The sequence below is a fragment of the Rhinoraja longicauda genome, chromosome 1 (genome assembly GCF_053455715.1).
Source record: "Rhinoraja longicauda isolate Sanriku21f chromosome 1, sRhiLon1.1, whole genome shotgun sequence".
NCBI lineage: Eukaryota > Metazoa > Chordata > Chondrichthyes > Rajiformes > Arhynchobatidae > Rhinoraja > Rhinoraja longicauda.
This window is the reverse complement of record NC_135953.1, coordinates 21,034,994-21,062,139: the sequence shown is the minus strand read 5'-3', so window position 1 is coordinate 21,062,139 and position 27,146 is coordinate 21,034,994. Positions and strand designations below refer to the sequence as shown.

At 42.0% G+C, this 27,146-nt stretch overlaps 1 protein-coding gene across 3 annotated transcripts in view; it reads left to right on the top strand.

Annotated features, from left to right (window-relative positions):
* The window catches only part of letm1 (leucine zipper-EF-hand containing transmembrane protein 1), a 74,784-nt gene that overhangs the window by 38,036 nt on the left and 9,602 nt on the right, over positions 1–27,146 (top strand). For 2 of the 3 annotated variants that reach the window (XM_078415822.1, XM_078415951.1), the window contains 6 exons: positions 510–713; positions 7,608–7,727; positions 9,117–9,248; positions 15,152–15,319; positions 17,616–17,771; positions 22,970–23,104. In XM_078415822.1, coding sequence (XP_078271948.1) covers positions 510–713; positions 7,608–7,727; positions 9,117–9,248; positions 15,152–15,319; positions 17,616–17,771; positions 22,970–23,104 — 915 coding nt within the window. The remainder of the gene's footprint in view (positions 1–509; positions 714–7,607; positions 7,728–9,116; positions 9,249–15,151; positions 15,320–17,615; positions 17,772–22,969; positions 23,105–27,146) is intronic. The other variant, XM_078415891.1, reaches the window with a different exon arrangement.

Sequence of the window (27,146 nt, the reverse complement as noted above, 5' to 3'; positions counted from 1 at the left end):
TCATTAACCCTTTTCCCCTAATAAACTATATCTCTTTATGATTCTCACTTCTGTATTAAATTCTATCTACAACTTTTTTGCCTATTCCATTTGCGTTTCCATATCTTTTGGTGATGGATTGATATTGTCCTTGCTCTTTCCCACAACTCAAGTTTGGCTATGTTAACAAATATTGAAATTTTATTCTGCTTCCCATCTACAAGTAGGAGATATTAGGTAAATGCAGGCATTTTAGTATTTGTCCATTGTGAACATCACAGTGTACCCTCCTGCAGGTTATAATAGTTTGGAAAGTATTGATGTCGATAATCACTAAATACAGCAGATGCGCTGTATCTTTGGGAAACAAAGTGATCTAAGTTATTGAAAATTTATTTTGGTGCCTTTTTTAATAAAAAAAATGCAACAAAGTATTTGTTTTGTTCTGGAATTTAAAGATTAAATCTAATTAGTTGCTGAATTTTAAAAATATATAATGAAGTTCAAGTGTGTTCTTGTTTCTTTTACAGATTCGAGATTCCGGGGAGAGGCCTAGTAATGAGGAGATCATGCGCTTTTCTAAACTATTTGAGGATGACCTGACACTTGACAATTTAACCCGTCCGCAGCTGGTTGCACTTTGTAAATTATTAGAGCTGCAGTCGATGGGAACCAATAATTTTCTACGATTTCAACTCATTATGAAATTGCGTGCCATTCGTGCGGATGACCAGGTAATATATTTATGAAACTATCCTGAAAAATCCATGTGGGTTTGAAAAAAGCTTTAACAAAAGTGGCCTATTGTTGTTTGGTTGCATTTCAAAATGTAAAATGCTGGATTCTCTAAGCAACTCAGTCCAAAACTGCATAGGTTCCTGGTATTAAATTATTGATTGTATATTAATGATTTGAACGAGGGGATTGAAGGCATTGTGGCCAAGTTTGCGGATGATACGAAAATAGGTGGAAGGGCAGGTAGTGTAGAGAAAGCAGGGACTCTGCAGAAGGACTTGGACAGGTTGGGAGAGTGGGCAGAGAAGTGGCAGATGGAATATAGTGTAGTAAAGTGTGGAGTCATGCATTTTGGTAGAAGGAATAAAAGCGTAGACTATTTTCTAAATGGGAAGAGAATCCTGAAATCGGAGGCACAAAAGGACTTGGTGGTGCTGGTGCAGGATTCCCCAAAAGTTAATCTACAAGTCGAATCGGTAGTAAAGAAAGCAAATTCAATGCAAGCATTTATTTCAAGAGGGCTTGTATACGAAAACAGGGATGTAATGCTGAGGCTCTATAAGGTGTTGGTAAGACCGCATTTGGAATATTGTGTGCCATTTTGGGCACCATATCCGAGGAAAGATGTGCTGGCTCTGGAGAAGGTCCAGAAGAGGTTTACAAGAATGATCCCAGCAATGAGTAGGTTAACCTATGATGAGTGTTTGTCAGCACTGGGCCTGTACTCGCTGGAATTTAGAAGAATGAGGGGGGATCTCAGTAAAACATATAGAATAGTGAAAGGCTTGGATAGAGTGGATGTGGAGAGGATGTTTTCACCAGTGGGAGAGTCTAGGACTAGAGGTCATAGCCTCAGAATTTAAGGACGTTCTTTTAGGAAGGAGATTAGGAGAAATTTATTTTGTCAGAGGGTAGTGAATCTGTGGAATTCTTTGCCACAGAAGGCTGTAGAGGCCAAGTCTGTGGATATTTTTAAGGCAGAGTGATAGAGTTTTGATTAGTACAAGTGTCAGAGGTTATGGGGAGAAGGCAGGAGAATGGGGTTAGGAGGAAGAGATAGATCAGCCATGATTGAATGGCGGAGTAGACTTGAAGGGCCGAATGGCTTAATTCTACCATCACCTAAGACCTTATGAGGTTCCAGTAAAAATTTGGTTGATGAAGTTGTTTGGCTAATGGCATCCACTGGATTACACAATTTGAGATGCATGTGTGTGTTGTTTTTTAGATCCAAGAAAGCTTACAATATTGATGACTAACTAAACACATCCTGGTGCCTTTGTAACAACCTGGAGCTCAATGCTCTTAACAGGTATAACAGGGCTTTATTTGTCGTTCGGTACCGAAGTACCGAACGAAACTACATAGCAGTCATAGAAAGAAAAAAAAGAACACAAGACACATAACCCCAACACAAACGTCCATCACAGTGACTCCAAACACCCCCTCACTGTGATGGAGGCAACAAAACTTCCCCTCTCTTCCCCACGCCCACGGACAGACAGCTCGTCCCCGACCGACCCGCACAGTCCCCGCACCGGGCGCTGAAACGTCTCGCAGCCGAACCGGGCGATGAAAGGCCCGCGACCAAGCCTTGCGCAGCTAAGTCCCGCAGCCGAGCCGCACCAGCGGTGAAAAGTCCCGCAGCCGAGCCGCACCGGGCGACGCCAAGTCCCGCAGCCGAGCCGCACCAGCGGTGAAAAGTCCCGCAGCCGAGCCGCACCGGGCGGTGTTAAGTCCCGCAGCCGAGTTGCACCGGGCGGTGTTAAGCCCCGCAGCCGAGCTGCACCGGGCGGTGTTAAGCCCCGCAGCCGAGCCGCACCGGGCGATGTAAAGTAAAGTCCCGCAGCCGAGCCGCACCGGGCGGTGTCAAGCCCCGCAGCCGAGCCGCACTGGGCGGTGTTAAGCCCCGCAGCCGAGCTGCACCGGGCGATGTAAAGTAAAGTCCCGCAGCCGAGTTGCACCGGGCGGTGTCAAGCCCCGCAGCCGAGCTGCACCGGGCGATGTAAAGTCCAGCGGCCGAGCCGCACCGGGGGATGTTAGGCCCCGCAGCCGAGCCCACCCCGCGCCGTGAGGAAGAGAAAAGTTCCCCACACCCACCCACCCCCCACACACCACCACCCCCTCCCACACATACACAACCAAAAAAAATATATAAAAATCATCCCAACACCGACACTCAACAAAAAAAAGACGGACAGACTGCTAGTCAGCCGCTGCCAAGGCAGTGGAACTGATTGTAGACTTTAGGAGAGCTCCCCCTCCCCTCCCCCCACTCACCATCAACAATGCCACAGTCATATCTGTGGAGCCATTTAAGTTCCTTGGAACCATTATCTCCAAGGACCTCAAATGGGGTGCCACCATTGAGGCCCAACAGAGGGTGTGCTTCCTGTGGCAGCTGAGGAAACACAATCTGGCACAGGCAATGATGGTCCAATTCTCTACTGCCATTGTAGAGCCTGTCCTCGCCTTCTCCATCGTGGTCTGGTTTGGCTCAGCCACCAAGCATGACATCTGAAGGCTGTAACGAATCGTTTGATCAGCTGAGAAGGTTGTTGGCTGCAACCTTCCCCCCCATTGACGAACTGTACACTGCAAGGGCCAGGAAGCGAGCGGGCAAGATCATCTCTGACCCCTCTCACCCTGGCCACAAACGCTTTGAAGCACTTCCCTCTGGAAGGTGACGCCGGACTGTCAAAGCAGCCACAGCCAGACATAAAAACAGCTTTTTTCCACGAGTAGTAGCTCTACTCAATAACCAAAAGGCTGTGGTCTCTGTTTGCTCTGGCTTATTTCATTCACATGTTTAAACTGTAATGTTGTATTCTTAATGTTTTAATGCTTCATGCTTTATTCGTAATTGTTTACTGTATGTTCGTGTTGTTACTTGCGAGTGGAGCACCTGGGCACATTCCTTGTACGTGTATATACCTGGCCAATAAACATTCATTCATTCATTCATTTATACATGTCCAAATCTGTATTTTACCCATCCAAACTAATAAAACAAACCTGTAAATCATTCATTCAGATTAGAAACATAGAAAGATAGAAAATAGTTGCAGGAGGAGGTCATTCGGACCTTCGAGCCAGCACCGCCATTCATTGTAATCATGGCGGATCGTCCCCAATCAATAACCCATTCCTGCCTTCTCCCCATATCCCTTGATTCCACTAGCCCCTAGAGCTCTATCTAACTCTCTCTTAAATCCATCCAGTGATTAGGCTTCCACTGCCCTCTGTGGCAGAGAATTCCACAAATTCACAACTCTCTGGGTGAAAAAGTTTTTTCTCACCTCAGTTTTAAATGGCCTCCCCTTTATTCTAAGACTGTGGCCCCTGGTTCTGGACTCGCCCAACATTGGGAACATTTTTCCTGCATCTAGCTTGTCCAGTCCTTTTATAATTTTATATGTTTCTATAAGATCCCCTCTCATCCTTCTAAACTCCAGTGAATACAAGCCTAGTCTTTTCAATTTCTCCTCGTATGTCAGTCCCGCCATCCCAGGGATCAATCTCATGAACCAACGCTGCACTGCCTCAATTACAAAGATGTCCTTCCTCAAATTAGGAGACCAAAACTGTATACAGTACTCCAGATGTGGTCTTACCAGGGCCCTATACAACTGCAGAAGAAATAATTAATGATTTGTATATGAATAATTACTTTTACTTTGTATTTAGTGAAACTGTTATTTAAAAATAAAAATTACAAATACTCTATCAAATGAAATCTAATATTTAACTTTAAGCATAGAACAGTACAGAAGCAGAGCAGACCCTTAGTCCATCAGTCTACAGAAGGGTCTCGATCCGAAACGTCACCCATTCCTTCTCTCCAGAGATGCTGCCTGTCCCGCTGAGTTACTCCAGCATTTTGTGTCTACCTTAGTCCTATAATGTCTGTGCTGAACATGATGTCAACTTAAACTAATCCCTTTGCATGTACATAGTGGTTGTCTCTCAACCCTGCCTGTGCAAGTGCCTATCTGCATGCCTCTTAATTGTTGCTATCATCTTTGCATCACCACCTCCCCTGGAAGAGTGTTTTTGGTACCTGTCACTCTGTTTAAGAGAAACACTTCTCTTGTATATGTCCTTTTAAACATTCCCCCTCTCGCCAGAAGGCTATTGTAAGATATCCACCCCAGGGAAAAGTACTCCGCTGCCTCTGTCATTAATTATATATACGTCTATCTGATCACCCCTCAGGCTCTAACGCTCTAGAAAAGCATCCCAAATTTGTTCAACCTCTCCTTCTTGCTATTGAGGGCGTGCAGCGTAGATTCTTGCTATTGAGGGCGTGCAGCGTAGGTTTCCTAGGTTAATTCCCGGAATGGCGGGACTGTCATATGTTGAAAGACTGGAGCGACTAGGTTTGTATACACTGGAATTTAGAAGGATGAGAGGGGATCTTATCGAAACGTATAAGATTATTAAGGGGTTGGACACGTTAGAGGCAGGAAACATGTTCCCAATGTTGGGGGAGTCCAGAACCAGGGGCCACAGTTTGAGAATAAGGGGTAGGCCATTTAGAACAGAGATGAGGAAAAACTTTTTTAGTCAGAGAGTTGTGAATCTGTGGAATTCTCTGCCTCAGAGGGCAGTGGAGGCCAATTCTCTGAATACATTCAAGAGAGAGCTAGATAGAGCTCTTAAGGATAGCGGAGTCAGGGGGTATGGGGAGAAGGCAGGAACGGGGTACTGATTGAGAATGATCAGCCATGATCACATTGAATGGCGGTGCTGGCTCGAAGGGCCGAATGGTCTACTCCTGCACCTATTGTCTATTGAATTCTGGTAAATCTCTTGTGCACTCTCCAAAGCCTCCACATCCTTCCTGTGGTGTAGTGACCAGAACTACATGTCATACTTCTAATATGTTCTAACCAAACCACAGATGAAACATGACTTCCTCACTTTTGTACTCTGATGTACTGACCGATTGAAGGCACGCATGTTATTTGCCTTCTTAACCACCGCAGCCACTTGTGTTGCTAATTTCAGGGACTTGTGCCAAAAGATCCCTCTGTACATCACTGCACAGGGTTCTGCCATTTTCTGTACACTTTCCTCGTACATTTTGCCTCAAGTGCAACATCTTACACTTGCTTGGATTAAACTCTATAACTTTTGCCACTGCCTGCAACTTCAATTTTTCTGTCCTGCATATTTATTAATCCATCCAAATTTCATTAACTAGAGTTCCCAGCACTAATTGCAGAACATCACTGGTCACAAGACCTCCATTATGAGAAACGTACCTCCACCCACTATCCAATTTTGAATCCAATCTACCAAGTGTCTTAATCATTTGGTTCAGCCTGCCATGAATTCAATGCTTTACTGAAGAATACATAGACAACTTCCACTGATCTGCTCTAACAGTTATCCTTACCTCCTTACAAAACTGATCCAAGTTCTTAAGATATGACCATTCCCACACAAAGCCATGTTGACTATCCCTAAAGTCTATGCTTTTCCAAATGTGAGTAAATCCTATCCCTATAAATCATCTCCAATCATTTCCCTACCTCTGATGCAGGGCTCACTGGCCTGTAATTTTCTGGTTTATCCCTATTGCCCTTCATGAACAAACTAATGCCATTAGCTATTCCACAAACCTCTTGGGTTCTAGCTCAAGAAGATATATAAAGAGCTCTGTCAAGGTGCTAGCTATCACCTCTCTTACCTCTGTCAATAACCCTGGATAGGTCCCATCAGGCTCTGGGGAATTATCCACCTTTAGGTTCTTCAAAGGACCTAACATCACTATCTTGATATGAACATCTCCTGGAACATCAACATATCCTTCCCTGAACTTGCTATCTTCCATGTTCTTCTTGGTGAATACTGATGCCATGCACCTATTTAGTATTTGCCTGCTTTCTCTGGCTCTGGGCATAGATTCCCTCTCACCTACCCTCTTAATTTTAATGTATGTATAAAATGCCTTGTGGTCTTTTTAAACCTGCTTGCAAAGGGCATTTTGTGTCCCTTTTTATACCTTCAGATGCCCTGTTTATGTTCTGACCTGCTTCCTTTATATTCCACAAGGTTCCTATATTATTTTAGCTTCCAAAAACTGTCATAGTTGCTTCCTTTTCCTTTTTGGACTGAACTTGCGTCTGGTCCTCCACGTTTCTACCAATTTCTCTCCATAAAACTTGTTTGGATCATTTACAGTTTCGACAGTGCTGTCCTAGCCAGTTGCAGCCAATGCTCATGGAATTAACAAAGGCCCGTTAATTTTGAGTCTGTTGAAATAACATGGTTTCATTTGGTCCAATGGAATATCGTTCAGAAAGTATCATATATTTAAAAACCCGATCAACATTGCAGTAACAGATTGTGAAAAAATTTGTGATTGACCAAAAACAGAACTATCTAATGAATTAGTATGAACTTGGTACTTAAATTTACATTATTATTTGTGAAATTGGCACCGAGAATTGTCCTGTTGCATATTGCCATTTACTTGTGTTTTGTGGGTCCACTGCCTTGATCTGACGTCTGATTTGCAAAACCCAAAGACGATGAGTAAACATGCAAACAAATTATGATGGCATATATTTTGGAAAATAATGCAGTATAAAACTGTTGAAACAAATTGCAAGGCTCCTTTCAAAAACACAAGTTCAATTTCCTACGTAATAACATTCTGCAACTTTTATATCAAGCCAAGTCCTAGTTGAGTAAAAACTGCTACAGACAATAAAATAAATGTTTTGTCTAATGTTGTTTTGCGAAGCCTAAGAAAGTATCTTCTGATTTCTAACTAATGCACATTTTAAATCTGATCCCATTGGTATTTCTGTTCATTCTGTCTCAGTTGCATTGTTTGTTTTTGGTTAGTTTAATTGTATTCTTTTGTTCTGTTTTGCTGGTAGTTAATTGCAGAAGAAGGAGTACAGACACTGAATGTAAATGAACTGCAAGCAGCCTGTAGAACTCGGGGGATGAGGGCACTTGGAGTGACTGAAGAACGTTTGCAAAACCAACTCAAGCAAGTGAGTGAGCAAATGAAAATTTAATGTTATTATTTGGGACCCATGAACATGTGAAATTTATGTGATTTAGGCATTAATGCATTCCTTCGTCCATTAAAAGTGCTCGAGAACAGATGAAAATTATTGATTCAATCCTATTCAAGCCTTGCCCTTCAGTATCCATGGATTATTTTTGATGTTTTTGGGCTCATCGGGAACTCATTTTACATTACGATATTTATAATACTTCTATCTATCTCGATACTAGCACATCCTGTAGAAAATGAAGATCAAATATGCAGATGGTGGAAATCTGAAATTAAAAACAAAATACTGGGGAAGCATAGCAGGTCAGGCATTTATTCACAAAATGCTGGAGTAACTCAGCAGGTCAGGCAGCATCTCAGGAGAGAAGGAATGGGCGACGTTTCGGGTCGAGACCCTTCTTCAGACTGACCTGCTGAGTTACTCCAGCATTTTGTGAATAAATACCTTCGATTTGTACCAGCATCTGCAGTTATTTTCTTACACTAGCAGGTCAAGCAGCTCATTCTATCCAGATTTGTTTTGCCCATCCTCTTCCCCAGTTATTTAAAGTGAACTTGTCTTTTTTTCCCATTTCACATGAAGGGTTCCAGATCTGAGATGTTAACTATTTCTTGTTCCACAAATGCTGTCTGACCTGCGTATTTTGTGTGTTTTAATTTTTAATCTCCATGCCTTTGAACTATGAAGTTCAGTTAACGCTACTTCTAGTACTCCTGCCCAGAGCTCCTTAAAATTTCTTGTGGAGAGGATTTTTTTTAATGCATCATCTCCTTATTCATTAGTTTCATTTTTAACAAAGTGCATAGAGCATTAGTATATCATTAATAGGTCTTTCAAAAATGACAGCAAGATGGAACCTCTGAGAGAATGTATGTACAAAGATGTACGAAGGTAAGCTCGCCAAGAATACAAAGAAAGATAGTGAAAACTTCTTTAGGTATGTTAAAAGAAAAAGATTAGTCAAATGTGGGTGCCTTGAAGGCAGAAACAGGTGAAATTATTATGGGGAACAAGGAAATGGCAGAAGAGTTGAACAGGCACTTTGGTTCTGTCTTCACCAAGGAAGACAGAAATAATTCCCTAGAGGACAGAGGATCTAGGGAGACAGAGGAACTGAAAGAAATTTACATTAGGTGAGAAATAGTATCCAGTATACTGATGGGACTGAAGGCTGATAAATCCCCAGGGCCTGATGGTCTGCATCCCAGGGTACTCAACAAGGAGGTGGCTCTGGAAATCGTGGATGCATTGGTGATCATTTTCCAATGTTCTATAGATTCCAATTAACACCAGTACGGAATAACAGTTTTTTTTGTTTAATGCGCTTCATCAAGTTCATCTAAGGACATTTCTCCTTTTTAGTGGCTGGATCTGCATCTAAATCAACAGATTCCAACTTCACTGTTACTGTTGTCCAGAGCCATGTTTCTTCCAGACACCCTTTCACCAGCGGATCAACTTACAACAACTTTGCAGACATTGCCAGAGAGTGTGGTAAGTATTTTGCTGAATGTGGGTTTGCTTAACATTTCAATTGAAATTTAATTTAGAGATACAGCATGGAAACAGGCCCTTCAGTCCACCGGGTCCACGCCAACCATCGGTCACCTGTTCACACTAGTTTCATGTTATTCCACTTTGTCATCCACACCCCACACACAAGGAGCAATTTATAGAGACTACTTAAACCCGCGCTTCTGGAATGTGGGAGGAAACTGGATCAAGCCCATGGAGAACATGGGAGAACATGCAAACTCTCCAGGCACTTAACATTTTGATTTTCTTTTAATTGCCTGCACATTTTTTTTAAACTTAGCTTTTATATGCACACTAACTACACAGAAATACAGAATTCTTGATCAAAGATATTGCGCATGATCAGATCCACATGTGAAAGTTGTTTAATTTGTCTGTTAAAGATTCATTACACCAACGGCAGCACGTTGACACAGCGATAGAGCTACTGCCTTGCAGCGCCAGAGACCCGGGTTCGATCCTGATTGCGGGTGCTTGTCTGTACAGAGTTTGTACGTTCTCGCCGTGACTTCCGCGGGGTTTCTCCAAAATCTTCGGTTTCCTCCCACACTTCAAAGATGCACAGGTTTGTAGGTGAATTGGCTTGGTATAAATGTAAAAATTGTTCCTAGTGTGAGTAGCTTTTTTTAGTTTGGTTCAGAGATGCAGTGCAGAAACGGGCCCTTCGGCCCACCAGGTCCACGCCGACCCGCACATCAACACTATCCTACATATTCACAAAATGCTGGAGTAACTCAGCAGGTCAGGCAGCATCTCGGGAGAGAAGGAATGGGTGACGTTTCGGGTCTGAAGAAGGGTCTCGACCCGAAACGTCACCCATTCCTTCTCTCCCGAGATGCTGCCTGATCTGCTGAGTTACTCCAGCATTTTGTGAATAAATCGATTTGTACCAGCATCTGCAGTTATTTTCTTATAACACTAACCTACACACACTCGGGACAAATTTTACATTTTCCAAGCCAATTAACCTACAAACCTGTACGTCTTGGGAGTGTGGGAGGAAACCGACGATCTTGGGGAAAACCCACGCAGGTCACGGGGAAAACGTACAAACTCCATGTAGACAGCACCTGCAGTCAGGATCGAACCTGGGTCCCCGGCACTACATTCGCTGTAAGGCACCAACTCTACCGCTGCGCCATCGTGCCGTAGGATAGTGTTAATGCGCGAGGATCGCTGGTCGGTGCGGACCTGGTGGGCGAAAGGTCCTGTTTCCTTGCTGTATCTCCAAATTAAACTGAACTTAAAAAATGGGGAAAAATCAAGTGCCATTGGCATGCTTTCACAATGCAGCCGATAAATCATTTGAAAGCTTTCAAAGGTTTTTCAACTTTTTTAATGCATCCCTTGTAGGAAGCAATCAATAGCTATTTGAAATCAGTGAAAAATACTCAAAGTGCGCACACTGGTCAAAGCAAAAAAAATTAAAGATTTTTCAAAATCTTTTTAATGCCCTTCCTCACATTTATAAAACCACCTTTCAAATGAGTGGGTTAGTGGATCCTGGGCAATACGTACTCCAGTTTGGATTCAACAGACAGCTTTCCTAGAGCAAATACAGGGAATTTCAATGTTTATGCTTGCTTTTGAACCTGGTAGGGCATGGCTGGGAAATGTCAGATGGCTACAGTATAGAAACAGGCCATTTGGCCCAACTTGCCCACACTGGCCAACATGTCCCAGCTACACTAGTTCCATCTGCCTGCATTTGGTCCACATCCCTCCAAACCTGTCCTATCCACGTACCTGTCTAACTGTTTCTTAAACGTTGGGATAGCCCCTGCCTCAACTACCACCTTTGGCAGCTTGTTCCATGCACCCACCATCCTTTGTGTGAAAAAGTTACCCCTCAGATTCCTATTAAATGAAAAGATGAAGTACGAGAGTAAGCTGGCCAAGAATATAAAGACGGATAGTAAAAGCTTCTTTAGGTATGTTAAGAGAAATAAATTAGTAAAGACAAATGTGGGTCCGTTGAAGGCAGAAACAGGTGAAATTATTATGGGGAACACGGAATTGGCAGAGGAGTTGAACAGGTGCTTTGTTTGGTTCTGTCTTCAATGAGGAAGACACAAACAATCTCCCAGATGTGCTAGTGGCCAGAGGATCTAGGGAGACAGAGGAACTGAAAGAAATTTGCATTAGGTGAGAAATAGTTTTCGGTGGGACTGATGGGACTGAAGGCTGATAAATCCCCAGGTCTGCATCCCAGGGTACTCAAGGAGGTGGCTTTAGAAATCGTGGACGCATTGGTGATCATTTCCCAATGTTCTATAGATTCGGGATCAGTTCCTGTGGATTGGCGGGTGGCTAATATTATCCCACTTTTCAAGAAGGGAGTGAGAGAGAAAACGGGGAATTATAGACCAGTTTGCCTGACATCGGTGGTGGGGAAGATGCTGGAGTCAATTGTTAAAGAAGTAATAATGGCGCATTTGGATAGCAGTAAAAGGATTGGTCCAAGTCAGCATGGATTTATGAAGGGGAAATCTTGCTTGACTACTCTTCTGGAATTTTTTGAGGATGTGTCAAGTAAAATTGATGAAGGGGAGCCAGTGGATGTAGTGTATCTGGACTTTCAGAAAGCCTTTGATAAGGTCCCACACAGGAGATTAGTAGGCAAAATTAGAGCATATGGTAATTGGGGTTAGGGTATTGACATGGATAGAGAATTGATTGGCAGACTGGAAACAAAGTGTAGGAATAAATGGGTCCCTGTCAGAATGGCAGGCAGTAGCGAGTGGAGTGCCGCGAGGCTTGGCACTGGGGCTGCAACTATTCGCAATATATATTAATGATTTAGATGATGGAATTAAAAGTAACACTAGAATTTTACAGATGACACAAAGCTGGGTGGCAGTGTGAACTGCGAAGAGGATGCTAGGAGGTTGCCGGGTGACTTGGACAGGTTGAAGGAGTGGGTGCATGCATGGCAGATGCAGTATAATGTGAATAAATGTGAGATTATCCACTTCGGCGGCAAGAACAAGGAGGCAGATTATTATCTCCATGGTGTCAGATTAGGAAAAAGGGAAGTGCAACGAGACCTGGGTGTCCTTGTCCACCAGTCACTGAAAATAAACATGCAGGTACAGCAGGCAGTGAAGAATGCTAATGGCATGTTGGCCGTCATAACGAGTGGATTTGAGTATGGGAGTAAAGAGATCCTTCTGCAGTTGTACAGGCCCCTGGTGAGACCACATCTGGAGTATTGTGCACAGTTTTGGTCTACTAATTTGAGGAAGGACATCCTTGCAATTGAGGCAGTGTAGCGTAAATTCATGAGGTTAATCCCCAGGATGGCAGAACTGTCATATGAGGAAAGACTGGGCTGGTATTCACTGGAATTTAGAAGGATGAGAGTTGTGAATTCGCTGCCACAGAAGACAGCAGAGGCCAATTCACTGGATGAATTTAAAAGAGAGTTAGAGCTCTCGGGGCTGGTGGAATCAAAGGATATGGGGAGAAGGCAGGCACGGGTTACTGAATGTGGATGATCAGCCATGATCACCATGAATGGCAGTGCTGGTTCGCAGGGCCAAATGGCCTCCTCCTGCACCTATTTCCCATGTTTCTATGTAAATCTTTTCCCCTTCACCTTAAACCTCTGGTCCTCAATTCACCTACTCTGGACAAGAGACTCTTTGCATCTAGCCGATCTATTCCTCTTGTGATTTTATACACCTCTATAAGATCATCCCTCATCCTCCTATGCTCCGAGGAATAGAATCCCAGCCTATTCAACCTCTCCCTTTGTGCTTTGATCCTCTGGTCCTGGCAACATCCTTGTAAATCTTCTCTGTACCCTTTCCAACGACAACGTCTTTCTTATAGCATGGCGCCCAGAACTGAACACAATATTCTAAATGTGGCCTCGCCAACGTTTTTTACAACTGCAAAATGACCTCCCAACTTTTATACTCAATACTCTGACTGATAAAGGCCAATGTGCCAAAAGCCTTTTTGACCACCTGATTTGTCTGCAACTCCATTTTCAAGAAACCATGCACCTGCATTCTTAGATTCCTATGCTCTACAACACTCCCCAGAGCCCTACCATTCATTGTGTAGGTCCTGCCTTTGTTAGACTTCCCAATATGAAACTCCTCACCTTTCTCTCTTTTAAATTCCATTAACCATTCCTCAGCCAACCTGGCCAAACGATCAAGATCCTGCTGCAATTTTTCACATCCATCTTCACTATCTGCAAAACCCCATTTTTGTATCATCTGCGAACTTGCTGATCCTGCCGTGTACGTTCTCATCCAAATCATTGAGATGACAAACAGTCATGGGCCCAGCACCAAATTCTGAGGCACATTACTAGTCACAGGCCTCCAGTCTGAGAAGTAACCTTCCACTATCACCCTCTGATTCCTTCCATGAAGCCAATTTTCTATCCATTGAGCTATCGTTCCCTAGATCCCATGCGATCTACCTTTCCAGAGCAGCCTACCATGTGGAATCTTGTTGAATGCTTTGCTAAAGTCCATATATACATCTACAGCTCTGCCCTCATCGACCTTTTTGGTCACGTCTTCAAAAAATTCGACAAAAAAAAAACTAAATCAGAAATGTCTGTGGTGTTCATCCAGCAAGTTTAGAAATTGCATATTTATGTGAGAGTCCTGCACTTGTAAGTGCTGGTTACCTTGAGACTGCTGGCAAAGCTGAGTAAGTTTGGTCCCATTGGAATTATCACACAGTGGTTTTAAATTGTTTAGGGTGCAACTTAAGGCAATTCCTTACTTTACTGAATCTCCAAGTAGCTGTGGAATGATTGACTCCACATAATGCTTTATAGGCAGGTCCTTCAACCCTAATTTGCACCTTTGACAGAACATTTGTACAGAGAATACAGAGCTTTATTTGTCATTCGGTACCGAGGTACCGAACGAAATTACATTGCAGTCACACACAAAAAAAAAGAACACAAGACACATGACCCCAACACAAACATCCATCACAGTGACTCCAAACACCCCCTCACTGTGATGGAGGCAACAAAACTTCCACTCTCTTCCCCAAGCCCACGGACAGACAGCTCGTCCCCGACCGACCTGCACAGTCCCCGTAAGGGGATGGAAGTCCCCGCGGCCGAGCCGTACCGGGTGCTGAAAAGTCCCGCGGCCGATGGAAGGCCCCGTGGCCGTACCGTGCGCTGCTAAGTCCCGCGGCCGAGCCGCACCGGGCAATGTTAGGTCCCGCGGCCGAGCCGCACCAGCGATGTAAAGTCCCGCGGCCGAGCCGTGCCGGGCGATGGAAGGCCCCGCGGCCGAGCCGCACCTGGCGCTGAACCGTCCCGCGGCCGCGCCGGGCAATGTTAGGTCCCGCGGCCGAGCCGCACCAGCGATGTAAAGTCCCGCGGCCGAGCCGTGCCGGGCGATGGAAGGCCCCGCGGCCGAGCCGCACCTGGCGCTGAACCGTCCCGCGGCCGCGCCGGGCGATGTTAGGTTCCGCGGCCGAGCCGCCCCAGCGATGTAAAGTCCCGCGGCCTAGCCGCACCGGGAGATGTTAGGTCCCGCGGCCGAGCCGCACCAGCGGTGTAAAGTCCAGCGCCGAGCCGCACCGGGCGATGGAAGGCCCCGCGGGCGATGGAAGACCCGCGGCCGAGCCGCGCCCCGCGCCGTGAGGAAGAGACCTAAAAAGGAAAGGTTTCCCCCACCCCCCCACACATACACAGCCAAAAAACAAAAACAAAAACCATCCCAACACCGACACACAACAAAAAAACCCAAAAAAGACGAACAGACTGCCAGCGAGCCGCAGCCGTTAGGCGCCGCCACACGTGATGTAATATGTATTATACTTCATTGACTGTTCCAGTGGTTTGACTCCCTTTGTGCATTATTTTGATGTAGACAAAGGAAGCTCAAGTGAAAGTAGCAGAAGTTGAATGTGACAAGGTTGATAATAAAACCAAATTAGAAGCAACATTGCAAGAGGAAGCAGCCATCAAAAGGGAGAACCAGGAGCGGATGGCAGAAGCTGCTGAGAAAACTAAAGAGAGCTTGCAGGTTGAAGCCAGGGTAGGTGTATTTTAAAACCTTTTGTTAATACCTTAATATTTTACAATGCTAGTTTTCACAATTATTGACAAGTGCACAACTTTGCGGATTGTGAAGGGCATGCAAGAATGCTGAGCTTTTCAGAAACTGAAGAGCATGTGATAAAAAGTGGTTGAAGCTTGATAAAATGTTAAATAGAATATCTAATTTCATCTCAATGTTGAAATTCACAGCACAAGTCAATATACGAGTCACAATTTTGAAGAAGGATCCAGACCTGAACATTGTCTGTCCATTTACTTCCACAGATGCTGCCAGACCTGAGTTTTTGTGTTTTGTACACATCAATATAGATTGTTTGCCAGTGCAAACCAAACCTCACCCCAGAATGGCAGAGTTTAAAAATCGCAGGCTGAATTTTGCTCTGGAATTTTATATTTCAGCATGGTGATTCAACACAACTAAGATGTTTGCATTTATCTTGGAGTTGAAGACTTTGATTGAAGTCCCACTCCAGAGTCTTGAGCATAAATTCTAGGCTTGTGTTCCAGTGCCTTGCTTGGCAAGCATATTTTTGCATCCTTCAAAGTGTTAAATCTGGCCTCTTGTGTGGCCATAAAATATCTTGCTGCATTATTGAGATAGCAGTTTATCTTCTGCTTTGGCCAATTTATCCCACGACAAAATAAAGGAGGAATGTGATAATGACTGGGCAATTTGGGGGAACTTGTGGCATTTGTGAGAGAATGTCGTTTGAGGGTGGAACAAAGCAGATGTGGAAAAGTATGATATGGAAAAATGTGAAACCATTCACTAAGTTGCATACAGCAAAATATATTTTTTAATGATTTGTCTAATCTCAATGTTCAAAGGGACCTATATGTGCCAGTGCACTAATCACTGACAGCTACTATGCAGGTGCAACGACTGATTAAGACTCACCAGGGATGGTGAGTTTGCCAATCATAGAATTATACAGCACAGAAACTAGCCCTTTCAGCCCACTTCGTTCATAGCAATCATGATGTCTACCTATCTCATCCCATTTGCCTGCATTAAGCTCATATCCTTCTACACCTTTCCTATGTAAATACCTGTCCAAATGCCTTTTAAAAACATTATAATTTTACCTACCTCCTCCACCTCTTTCCATTCCAGATATTAAACAGTCTGTGTGGAAGAGAAAAAAACTTCCCTCGCAGATCTCTCAACTTTCACCTAAAACCAGTACTATCTCAGTCTCCTATGAGAATTAACCCACCACATCCAACTCTCCTAACTGTAGCCGTCCATTCTAGAAAACGTACAGGTGAATCTTTTCTGCGCTCCCTCTATTGCTACCACATCCTTCCTGTAGTGTGGCTGATATGAGGATGCTTTAGATGCGGATCGATTGAATGGAGAGGAGACGCAAGGAACTGCATACGCTGGAATCATGAGCAAGACAATGTGCAGGAGTAACTCTGAGTCAGGTAGCATCTGGAGGGAATGGATAGGCAGCATTTCATGTCGGGGCTCATCTTCAATCTGAACAAGGTCCTAATTCAAAACATCACCTACCCATTCCCTCCACAGATGCTGCCTGACCTGAGTTCCTCCAGCACTTTGTGTTTTGAGTAAAGTGGACTGCATTTTCTATAAGAACAAAATTCTTATAGAAATTGACAGGCTGGAATCGGGGAGAATATTTCCTCTGGTTATGGATTCTAGAACAGAATAGTAGTTTAAAGATACAGCATGGAAACAGACTCCACCCGCCCCCGTGCATGATGATCATCAATCACCTATTCACACAAGTTATTTTGTTATCCCACTCCCTATAGACTAGGTACAATTTAGAGGACAATTAACCTAGAAACTCGCATATATTCGAGATGTGGGAGGAAACCAAAGCGTCTGGAGGAACCCCATGCAGTCACAGGGAGAACTTGCAAACGCCACACAGCATCTGTGGTTAGGATTGAACCTGGGTCTCTGGCGCTGTAAGGCAGCAGCTGCCCAACTGTGCCACCCAAGTCTCAAGAATGTTTTGGTGTTTAGGACTGAGATGAAGATGAGTTTCTACTTTCAAAATTCTCTACCCCAGAGTGCTGTAAAAGTGATGTTAATTCAAGACGCACATTTCCGGTCCTTAAGAGAAATGTGGAATATGGGGGTACGGTTGAAATGTGACAGTGAATTAAAGACAAACTTCCTCATTGCTTGTTCCAATAATTGGAAAACATGACAGATGCTTAAAAATTTAATAAGGTTTCACTTGCTTGTTCTTTCCTGCTGCTCCTTCATTCCTGTCAATTATCTTAATTGTGTATTTTAGAAAGAAGTAGAATCAGCAGTGATTCTGGAAGCAGCAGCTGTCAATGTGAAGGAGAGCCAAATCGCTGTTGATACAGTTCAGGAATTGGCTAATGTTGACCTGGCAGTACATTCTGAGACCTTGAAAGATACAGCCCCAGTATTAGAAGGAATAAAGGTTTGTTTTGAAGTAAAGGTTGGCGATCCACACTTGCAGTCATTTTGTCTTCAATCAAAAGCGTATTTGTTGGCATTCTTTCCAAAAAATCCCAATCAACTTTCTTCGTCTTCATATCTATAAATATTTCAACGGGTTTGGGGGGGGGGGGGGGGAATGGGGAGGACATGCAATTATCATTCAGTGAATATCATAAATATAGCTTTTGTGGATGTTAGCTCTATTTTTACTTTTATAGATTAAGATTTTGAACTTTTAAATATGAAATGTTCTTTGATCAGATCACATTTCTCATCCCATTGTCTCAGCTGAAGTAATCGGTTATGGTGTTATGTATCCTTCAATTCGGTAAAGTACATGGAATGAAACCAAGAATGTTAATTTGTTAAACCCCAGAGAAAATTAATTTCTGTTTTGTTTTAGGTTTAAGTTCCAGAGATGTGAAGCCTTTCCAAAATTACTGAGTGGTAGAATCTGAGCATTATTTACTTAGTGCGTTTGTTAATGCAAAAGTTAGTGTAAATTAATATTCTGAAAATAATGTATCAGCTAGGCTGATGAATTTCATCAGTGTTAGCAACTTTTGAATTAAAGAAATGTTCATTCTGTGGAGCCTGTTTGGTTAGCGGGTGGGTATGTGCATTGAAGTATTGAGGCATCTGGTTTGATCTCAGTTAGCTAAGAATGAGAAAATCACATTTTGCTTTTTTTTTTATCAGGAAGAGCTAATTTATTGATTGCTTCTATTCCAGATGATCCAATAGTAGCTGTTGCCCCATTCGGAGGTGTAGATTTAGGAGAGAACACTGTCGGCTCCCACTTCATATTCTTGAGCAACAGACTGAAGAATTATGAAGTGTTGGACACTATTAATGGAGATAGCACCATGTTCAGCTTAGAGAGCCTGTACGAAGTGTTCAGCTTAGAGAGTCTGTACGAAGATGTAAAGAAAATGCTGGAGTAACTGCAACCACTGTTCTTTGTAAAGGTGGCTGTCAATTGACAACCGTGACTTAGTCTGAGATGACTTGCACCTTTGTCAGCATTTAGGACTTTCTTAACTACAGAAATGAAGGTGACCGCAGGCCTTGACTTTTAAGTATTTAGATTCTTAAAGGCATTACCATTTTTGATTTAACGGAGGGGCAGGCAATTGGTCACTGAAGTTATTAACATTGATCTGTTGGGATCATTGAACTTGGCATGTCAATAAACAGAGGCTCAAATAGTCTATTAACTTTATCAGATTGTTGGACATTGGTGGAATAAGTGGTACTGACGTTTTTCCTGGAAGAGCTATACAGATACACAAATGGAGAAGACCACCAGTTGACAGGTCACACATGGCTGGAGATTGTTCATGTCAATATACCGTTCAAGTGCACTTTATTATCTGAACTGATCGTTATGTGCATAGACAGGAATGTGGATCCTTTACTGCGGTTAACGTGATCATCCTTTGCCCATGAGGTCTTTCATCATTTTTATCAAATATGAACTAAGCAGATTGTTGAGAGGACTATCTTAGATTGGTGATGAACAGTCTTATTTGTTATGAATTATGAAGAGTCTTAAATGATTTGTCGGGACCAGATGAAGCCGAATATCTTTCTAGATGTTGGAGCCAAATGGTGTTTTGTTTCCTCCCAGGGGTTTTGTCAGGTGCATGTTATTTGCAGCTGAAGATTTATCTCAGTGAGTGCCCTGAAGAGGTTACAGCCTCAAGGTTTGGATATAATTCACAGGATTTGTTTTCAGAAATACTCTTAATAGTCTCTAATAATTCAATTTTATTTTTCAAACTTAATTTTTTTTAATTGGTCTTTTTCTAAAGCACCAATATTTATTTAAAATATATTTTGGACTGAGGGGCCTTCTGTTCTAATGTTGTCTGTTTTGTGAGGTCCATCATTTAAAGGAGAGTTGTTCCATTGATTATCGATGTGATGAATATAATGGCATTGAGCCATTTCAGCTACTTTTGTATTTGTTTTCTTATGCTGTCACAGTTTGAGAAATGACAAAGATATTTCCGCATCAAGGTTCGGTGAATGTCGCTGTACTATTAGCATTTTTAAAAACAATTCTGCAATAACATCTTTGTTTGTTCTCCATCTGAAGAGCAGATTTATTTCTCCTGGTCTGAAAGATGTGTAACATGCTGTTTTGGGTTGGTTTTAGAGATGTTTAACAGCTGTGTACTCTATCTCAACAGTGTTTTGCATCTGCTCTGCGTTTTCAATGACGTGGCTGACAATGGGAATTCGGTGTGGAAGATTTCAGTAGTATACGGCAATGTGTATTAAAATGCTTTTATACAAAGCAAGATGGAATACAAAAGAGTTGTCATTAATTTACAATTTTGTATCGTGAGACTATTTCTGGAGTGTTAAGTTCTGGGCAATGAATATTCTCTTTCAATATAGAGATACAGAACAATTTATGAGAATGATACATGGCTAAACTGTAAAAACATTGCAAAGGCTAACTATTTGTATTCCCTTGTGCAAAGAAGATTAAGGGTTAACACATTTGATTAACTTTTAATGCCATTGAGTTGTTCAAGATGATAATTGCCATTGATTGGGTAGATCTGGAGAAACTGTTTTGTATTGAGGCAATTGAGGGCAAGAGTTAGTCATCTTAAATCTGTGATCTGTTTATACCTCAACCATTTTAAGCACTTTCTGTTTGAAACTTTGGTTTGATTTCTTCAGCACAATGCCCTCTTGGCCCTTTCTGCTCAAAGCAATATAACACCACTCTCATCAATCCAGTTACAGTGATCCTTCATGTTAGGAACCATTGTACTCGAGTCATCAAGACATACCACATAAAAAAAGAACCTTTCAGCCCATTGAGTCTGTGCTGACTTTGAGGTTTTTTTCTTCTATCTTTATTTAATTGCAATAATTTATACAAAATCAACTACCCACTTAAACTAATCCAAAGAGTTTAGTTTATTATTTTCACTGGACCACGATATTGTGAAAAGCTTTGTTTGTATGCTTACTAGTCAAATCATACTCTACGTTAGTACAACCATGCACCAGTAAGAGTGAAACAATTGTAGGCGATAACTGTAGATCCTCATTTGCACCAGCAGGTAGAGTTACCACAGGTTTTTGATATTTTGACCCGCTGAGTTACTCCACCACTTAAATTTTTTTATTATTATCGCCACCTGATGAACTCTCCCCAGATTCTGCCAATCGCCCACACATCTGGGGCAATTTACCGTAAATAATTAACTTAACAACTTGGATATCTTTAGGATGTGGGAGAACACCAGAGCACTTTGGGAAAAGTACACGCAGTCATAAGGACGTTCCACGAATGAAACACAAGTCACCCAAGGTTCAGATTAAATCCGAGTCTCTGGCATTGTGAGGCAACAGCTCCACTAACTCTGCCACTGCGTTGCCATGAAAGTCTCTCTACGTCCTCTTCAAAATCATTGTGTTCTTTCTGAATTATGCTCCCCAGTTTTGGGCAAGTTGCTCGAGCTGAGACTAAACTAGTGTTTCCTGTACATTTTACCACAGCTCTTCAGATCATTGATGCATATCATAGCAGTGGTCCTTCCAATATTCCTTGAGCAGCACTGTCATCCACAATTATTCACCTTGGTTATTTTCATCCTTCTACTAAGTTAATTTAACACACTGCTGTGCCTTTTTTCAATCCCATGGGCTTCAATTTTGCAAACAAGCCTAAAGTATATTATTAAATGTTTGGAAGTTCTCAAAATAAAACATCAAATGCACATCCCTCATTTGTCAACTGTTATCTCATCACCAAAGGTCAGCGGGTTAGTTAAGCATAATTTGTCTTTGGATCCATATGTTCTTTAATAGTCTATGCTTGTTCTATTGTGTGCCTAGTTGTTCCTAGAATAGACAGATCTAGGTATTTTTCTTTGGGGTTTTTTTTGATTACCAAATGGCAAGGAAGTTCAACCTTTCCATTTGTTGTGGTTATAATTAAGAACACTCGGTCACCTTTTGATATTTAATACTATGAATTAAGAATTGATTAACTGCCATCATGGGATGCAAAGCAGGAAGGATGGCTGTTTTTAAATATTATTTTGTCCATGTCAATTCATCAGTACATTCTCCGGTGAGAGAGGAGACAAACATCCAGGCTTTTCTATCATTTTCTTGCTGGCATTGTGAAGAAAGAACCTGTATTTGATGCATCTCAGTCTTTTTTGTGGTAGGAATGTGTTTCATTATGTAGATTGCATTTGGGTTAGGAACAGAAGTAGGCTAGGTACAATATATTATTCTTGGACACATCACTAATAAAATTATTTCCTTTCTGTGAATAGGAAAAGTAGAAAGTTGGCGAGGTTAAACAAGAAAGAAAACAAAATTGTACAAAAATTTTAGTCTAGAAGTTGGGAGGTCATGTAGGTCACAAGACATTAGTGAGGCCACATTCAGAGTATCGTGTTCAGTTTTGGTCACCATGTTATAGCAAAGATGTTGTCAAGCTGGAAATGGGGCAGGGGAGATTTAGAAGGATGTAGCCAGGACTCGAGGCCTTAAGCAATAGGAAGAGGTTGCACTCTCATATTATTAGTGGTGGTAGCCAATCTCACACGGCAGTTCTTTAATGGCTGACTGGAATAAATTTAAAAAAATCTTTGTGGGTTGTGTGAGATTAAGTTTTGGTCAAGATATGGAATATCTTCTAGATTATCTGAAGAGTGGCAACCAGACATTTTTTGTTTGGCATATTATTCAAACACTGGATGTAGAAAATGTCACATTCCATTACGTTGAAGATAATAAACTTGAAATCACAAATTTCTTATAGCTGGAATGTTGCCATTCGTACTTTAAAATAATCTTTGTCAGTATTCTTTGTTAGTAGCTGTAATTCCTTTATAAAGAAACCAGATAATTGTTGCACTGCCAAACCTAATCATCTTTTAAAGATTTTTTTCCAAATTTTATTCAATGTTTTCAAATGTAGTTATTTCAATAGTCTCATGTGAAGGTGTTTTGTGGTTTAACTGTTATTAGAAGTATGAAATTTCATCAAGTTACGGATGCAACAATTTTTGAACTCGGGAATCCAGAAGGAATTAAATGGCAGAATTCTCAAGATTCTTTGCTGTAACATGTTCTGGGTCATTAATCTTTTCAAATTTAAATTTAAATCTGCTAATTTACCTGCATTAATTTTAGGGTGAAGAAATTACAAAGGAGGAAATAGATATGCTCAGTGATGCTTGCATAAAGTTGCAAGAACAGAAGAAACTACTCACTAAAGAAAAGGAAGAGCTGGAGGAATTAAAGGACGATGTACAGGAATATAATGAGGTCTGAAAATACTTGGATTACTCATGCATTTTCTCCATAAACTGTATTGCATAAAATTCGGAGTATTCTGTTCAATTTGGGTCAGCCTGGTATAGGAAGGATTCCATTTAGCTGGAAAGAGTGTAGAAAAGATTTAAGATGACGTTGCCAGGACTCGCGGACCTGAGCTAGGGGGAAAAGGTTGGGCAGACTCAGACTTTAGTCTTTGGAGTGCAGGAGGGATTTTTCTTATGGAGGTGCATAAAATCATGATGGGAATGGATCGGCTGAATGCCCAGGATAGGGGAATCAAGAATGAAGGGGCTTGGGATTAAGATGAGAGGGGCAAGATTTAATAGGAAGCTGAGGTGCTAAACGTGGCTAAATGTTACTATTTTAGATGAGGCAACACAGATATGTTGGGCCGAAGGGCCCTTTTCCATGCTCTACGACTTAAAAAGTATTAGAGATTAATTTCTTGTGCTTCCCAAGAAATATACTGCATATAACTGGCTCTCAAATTGTGTAGCACATAGCTCATGAGCTAACCTATAAATACTGGGCTATCTGATTTTCAATTCTTGACTTGTAGCCTAGTAGATTGTGCCACAACAAGCACATAGCCAAATGCATTTTAAATCGTGGTTTTAACCTCTTCTGCATCCTCGCCCTCCTTTTTCGATAGGGAGCTTCAAACCCTTGTGGGTGAAACTGTTCCCTCTTAATAGTAGAATTACTTAAAATGTTTGCCCTATTGTAAGGCCTTTAACCGATAAAAATAAGAACCTCGCTCCACGTTTATTAATCGTTTTTATGATTTTATGTCTTGATTAAATCTTTCAGTCTCACTTTTTCAAAGAAAATGCTTTCCTCATAGTTAAAAATTCAGCAATGCTGGCAACATTCTTGTACGTTTCTCCCTTCACCATCTCGGCTATCATTGTATCTTTTCTATATTGAGATTGTCATCACAGGGCACTTATTCTGGTATAACTAATATTTTACATGGTTTGAATATAACCTCCTGTATTCTATGCCTTTTTCGCCCATCCCAAATGCCTTGTGCTTCTCCAGATTTAATTCACTTTTCTGCCCACCTGACCAGTCATGGATATCTTACTGAACATGTTATTTTTATGCTATTATCCATGTGGCCAATATTTTATTTTGTCTCAAACTTCTTATTCATGCCTCCACATTTGTCTAAAATATTACATACCAGAATACAAACGGCCTAAACTGAGCTGTCTGGCCCCCAGATACACAGCGTCCAGGTAATTCTCCCCACCCCTGATGTGCCACTGTGTTGGAAGTTCAGATTCCCGGTCATCAATTTTCAGCCCGTTCCTCGGTCAACACTTGCTGCAGACGTGGTCGCAAGGAACTGCAATGGGGTCCACCAGGTCCCACATCATGCAGCCACGGCACATCAAGCGATCCTGCATCCCTACTTTATTTATTCCCATTGGCTCCTTTTAAAGATTCCTAATAAAGAGTCATTGACCTGAAATGTTAACTCTGCCTCTCATTTCAGAGATGCTTGACCTACTGAGATTTTCAGCACCTTTTATTCTATTTTTTGGGCATTGTTCTGAAAGAACTTGCACTTTCTATTATGTCTTATTGTTCCTTATATATATTTTAAAAATATCTTTGGCTTATCCTTGTCAATATATTTTTACAAGCCCTACCTTTGCCTTCCTACTTGCCATTTATCATTCAATCTTTACTTTCCCTGCAGTGGTCTTTCTATAGTATTGTTCTGCTACCTGATGTGCAAAATTTCTTTAAGCATGCGGTGGTAAACTTTAGAAATTTGACCCCCGGAAAACAGTAGATTGTCATTTGAAGTATATTTACGGCTCTGAACAATACATTTTTGGACACTAAGAGGATTAGAGGATATGAAGATTAAGTAACAAAGTGGACTGGAGGCATTGGGTCAGCCATGAATATTGCAGCAGGTTCAAGAGGCTTTACGGCCTATTACTGCTCTTTTCTTAACTTTTTTCTGTTTTGCTTTGTATTACCATATGCGTTTTGAAAAACACAGAACTATCGATTTGGAAGACCCATCCTTTTTCCTTGTGGGAGCATTGTTGCACTTGCTCTTTCCCTTGTATACCTCCCACTACTCTGATTTCCTTTCAAGTAGCATTTCCCTGGCCACTTTTGTTGAATCTCATCACAGCCAAATATAATAGTCTCTTTTCAAATGATTACTTCCCTCTCTGTCAATCTGTCCTTTCTCATTGTGACATAAATTTTAGCTGATTACAATCTCTACCACCAAAAACCTTTTCACCTGATCAGCTACGTGCGCTAAAACTAGGCCAGGAATTTCCTTCTCTGCTTTCAAAAAAAGTTTCCCTAAATGCACTGTTAGCATTCTGGTCTCCCTCCAATTCCCGATTTGATTTTTATCTGTGCTACCATCAAGATAATTCGCGCTTCCAACTTCTATCTAGCTGCTTTTCCTACATATGTCGTCCTCTTTCTTCTCCCCCTCCCTTCTGTGCTTCAGTTCAAAGCCTTACATTATTTGGTTTTGGCCCTTTAATCAAGATTGCACGTACCCCATTTTATTTTTGTTTCATCCCTTCTGTTAGGTCTGAAAGCCCTTTCACCATTTGAACTGTTATTCGTATCCCCCATATTTCAATAATAGTTATGCTATTATTTCCAAATGTGTACCTCACCTCAGTTCATCAGCTTGATTTATTGGACATTTAAAACACAAATTTCAGCCTAATTTCAGCTTCACCTTGCTTCTCTTCCTTCTGAATTTCTGTTGAGTTACCCTTCAAGCTAGTCAAAATGTTCCATTATAATACTAGCAAATCACTCTGTAGTGTTATTGGCCCTGATTGTGTGATAAACAACTCCACCAATATCTCTCCATCCAGAACTAACCCCACTGCTCCGGAATCTAAAGCACTCTCTTGCACCAGCTCTGCTAGATCTACTTACACCTTTAGTATACTATTTAAAATAAAATACCCTCGAGCCAGGTTCATAATTAGGGAGTTATAGAGTGATACAGTGTGGAAACAGGCCCTTCGGCCCAACTCACCCACACCGGCCAAAAATGTCCCAGCTACACTAGTCCCGTTTGCCTGCACTTGGTCCATATCCCTCCAAACCTGTCCTATCCATGTACCTGTCTGTTTCTTAACCGATGGAATAGTCCCAGCCTCAGCTACCTCCTCTGGCAGTTTGTTCAATACAGCCACCACCCTTTGTGTGGAAAAAGTTACCCCTCAGATTCCTATTAAATCTTTTCCCCTTCACCTTGAACCTATGTCCTCTCGTCCTCGATTCCCCTACTCTGGACAAGAGACTCTGTGCATCTACCCAACCTATTCCTCATGTTTTTGTATACGTCTACAAGATCTCCCCTCATCCTCCTGCGCTCCATGGAATAGAGACCCGGCCTACTCAACCTCTCCCTATAGCTCACAGCCTGTAGTCCTGGCAACATCCTCATAAATCATTTCTGAACCCTTTCAAGCTTGACAATATCTTTCCTATAACATGGTGCCAAGAACTGAACACAATATTCTAAATGCAGTCTCACCAACATCTCATACAACTGCAACATGACCTCCCAACTTCTATACTCAATACTCTGACTGATGAAGACCAAAGTGCCAAATGCCTTTTTGACCACTTTATCTATGTGCGACTCGACCTTCAAGGAACCATGCACCTGTACTCCTTGACCCCTCTGCTCTACAACACTCCCCAGAGGCCTACCATTTACTGTGTAGCTCCTGCCTTTGTTCGACATCCCAAAATGCAGCACCTCAGACTTCTCTGTATTGAATTCCATCAACCATTCCTCCTCCCACTTGGCCAATCGATCCAGATCCTGCTACAATCTTTCACAACCATCTTCACTATCTGCAAAACCACCTACTTTTGTATCATCAGCAAACTTGCTGATATTGTCATGTATGTTCTCATCCAAATCATTGATGTAGATGACAAACAGTAATGGGCCCAGCACCGAACCCTGAGGCACACCACTACTCACAGGCCTCCCAAGAAGCAACCTTCCACC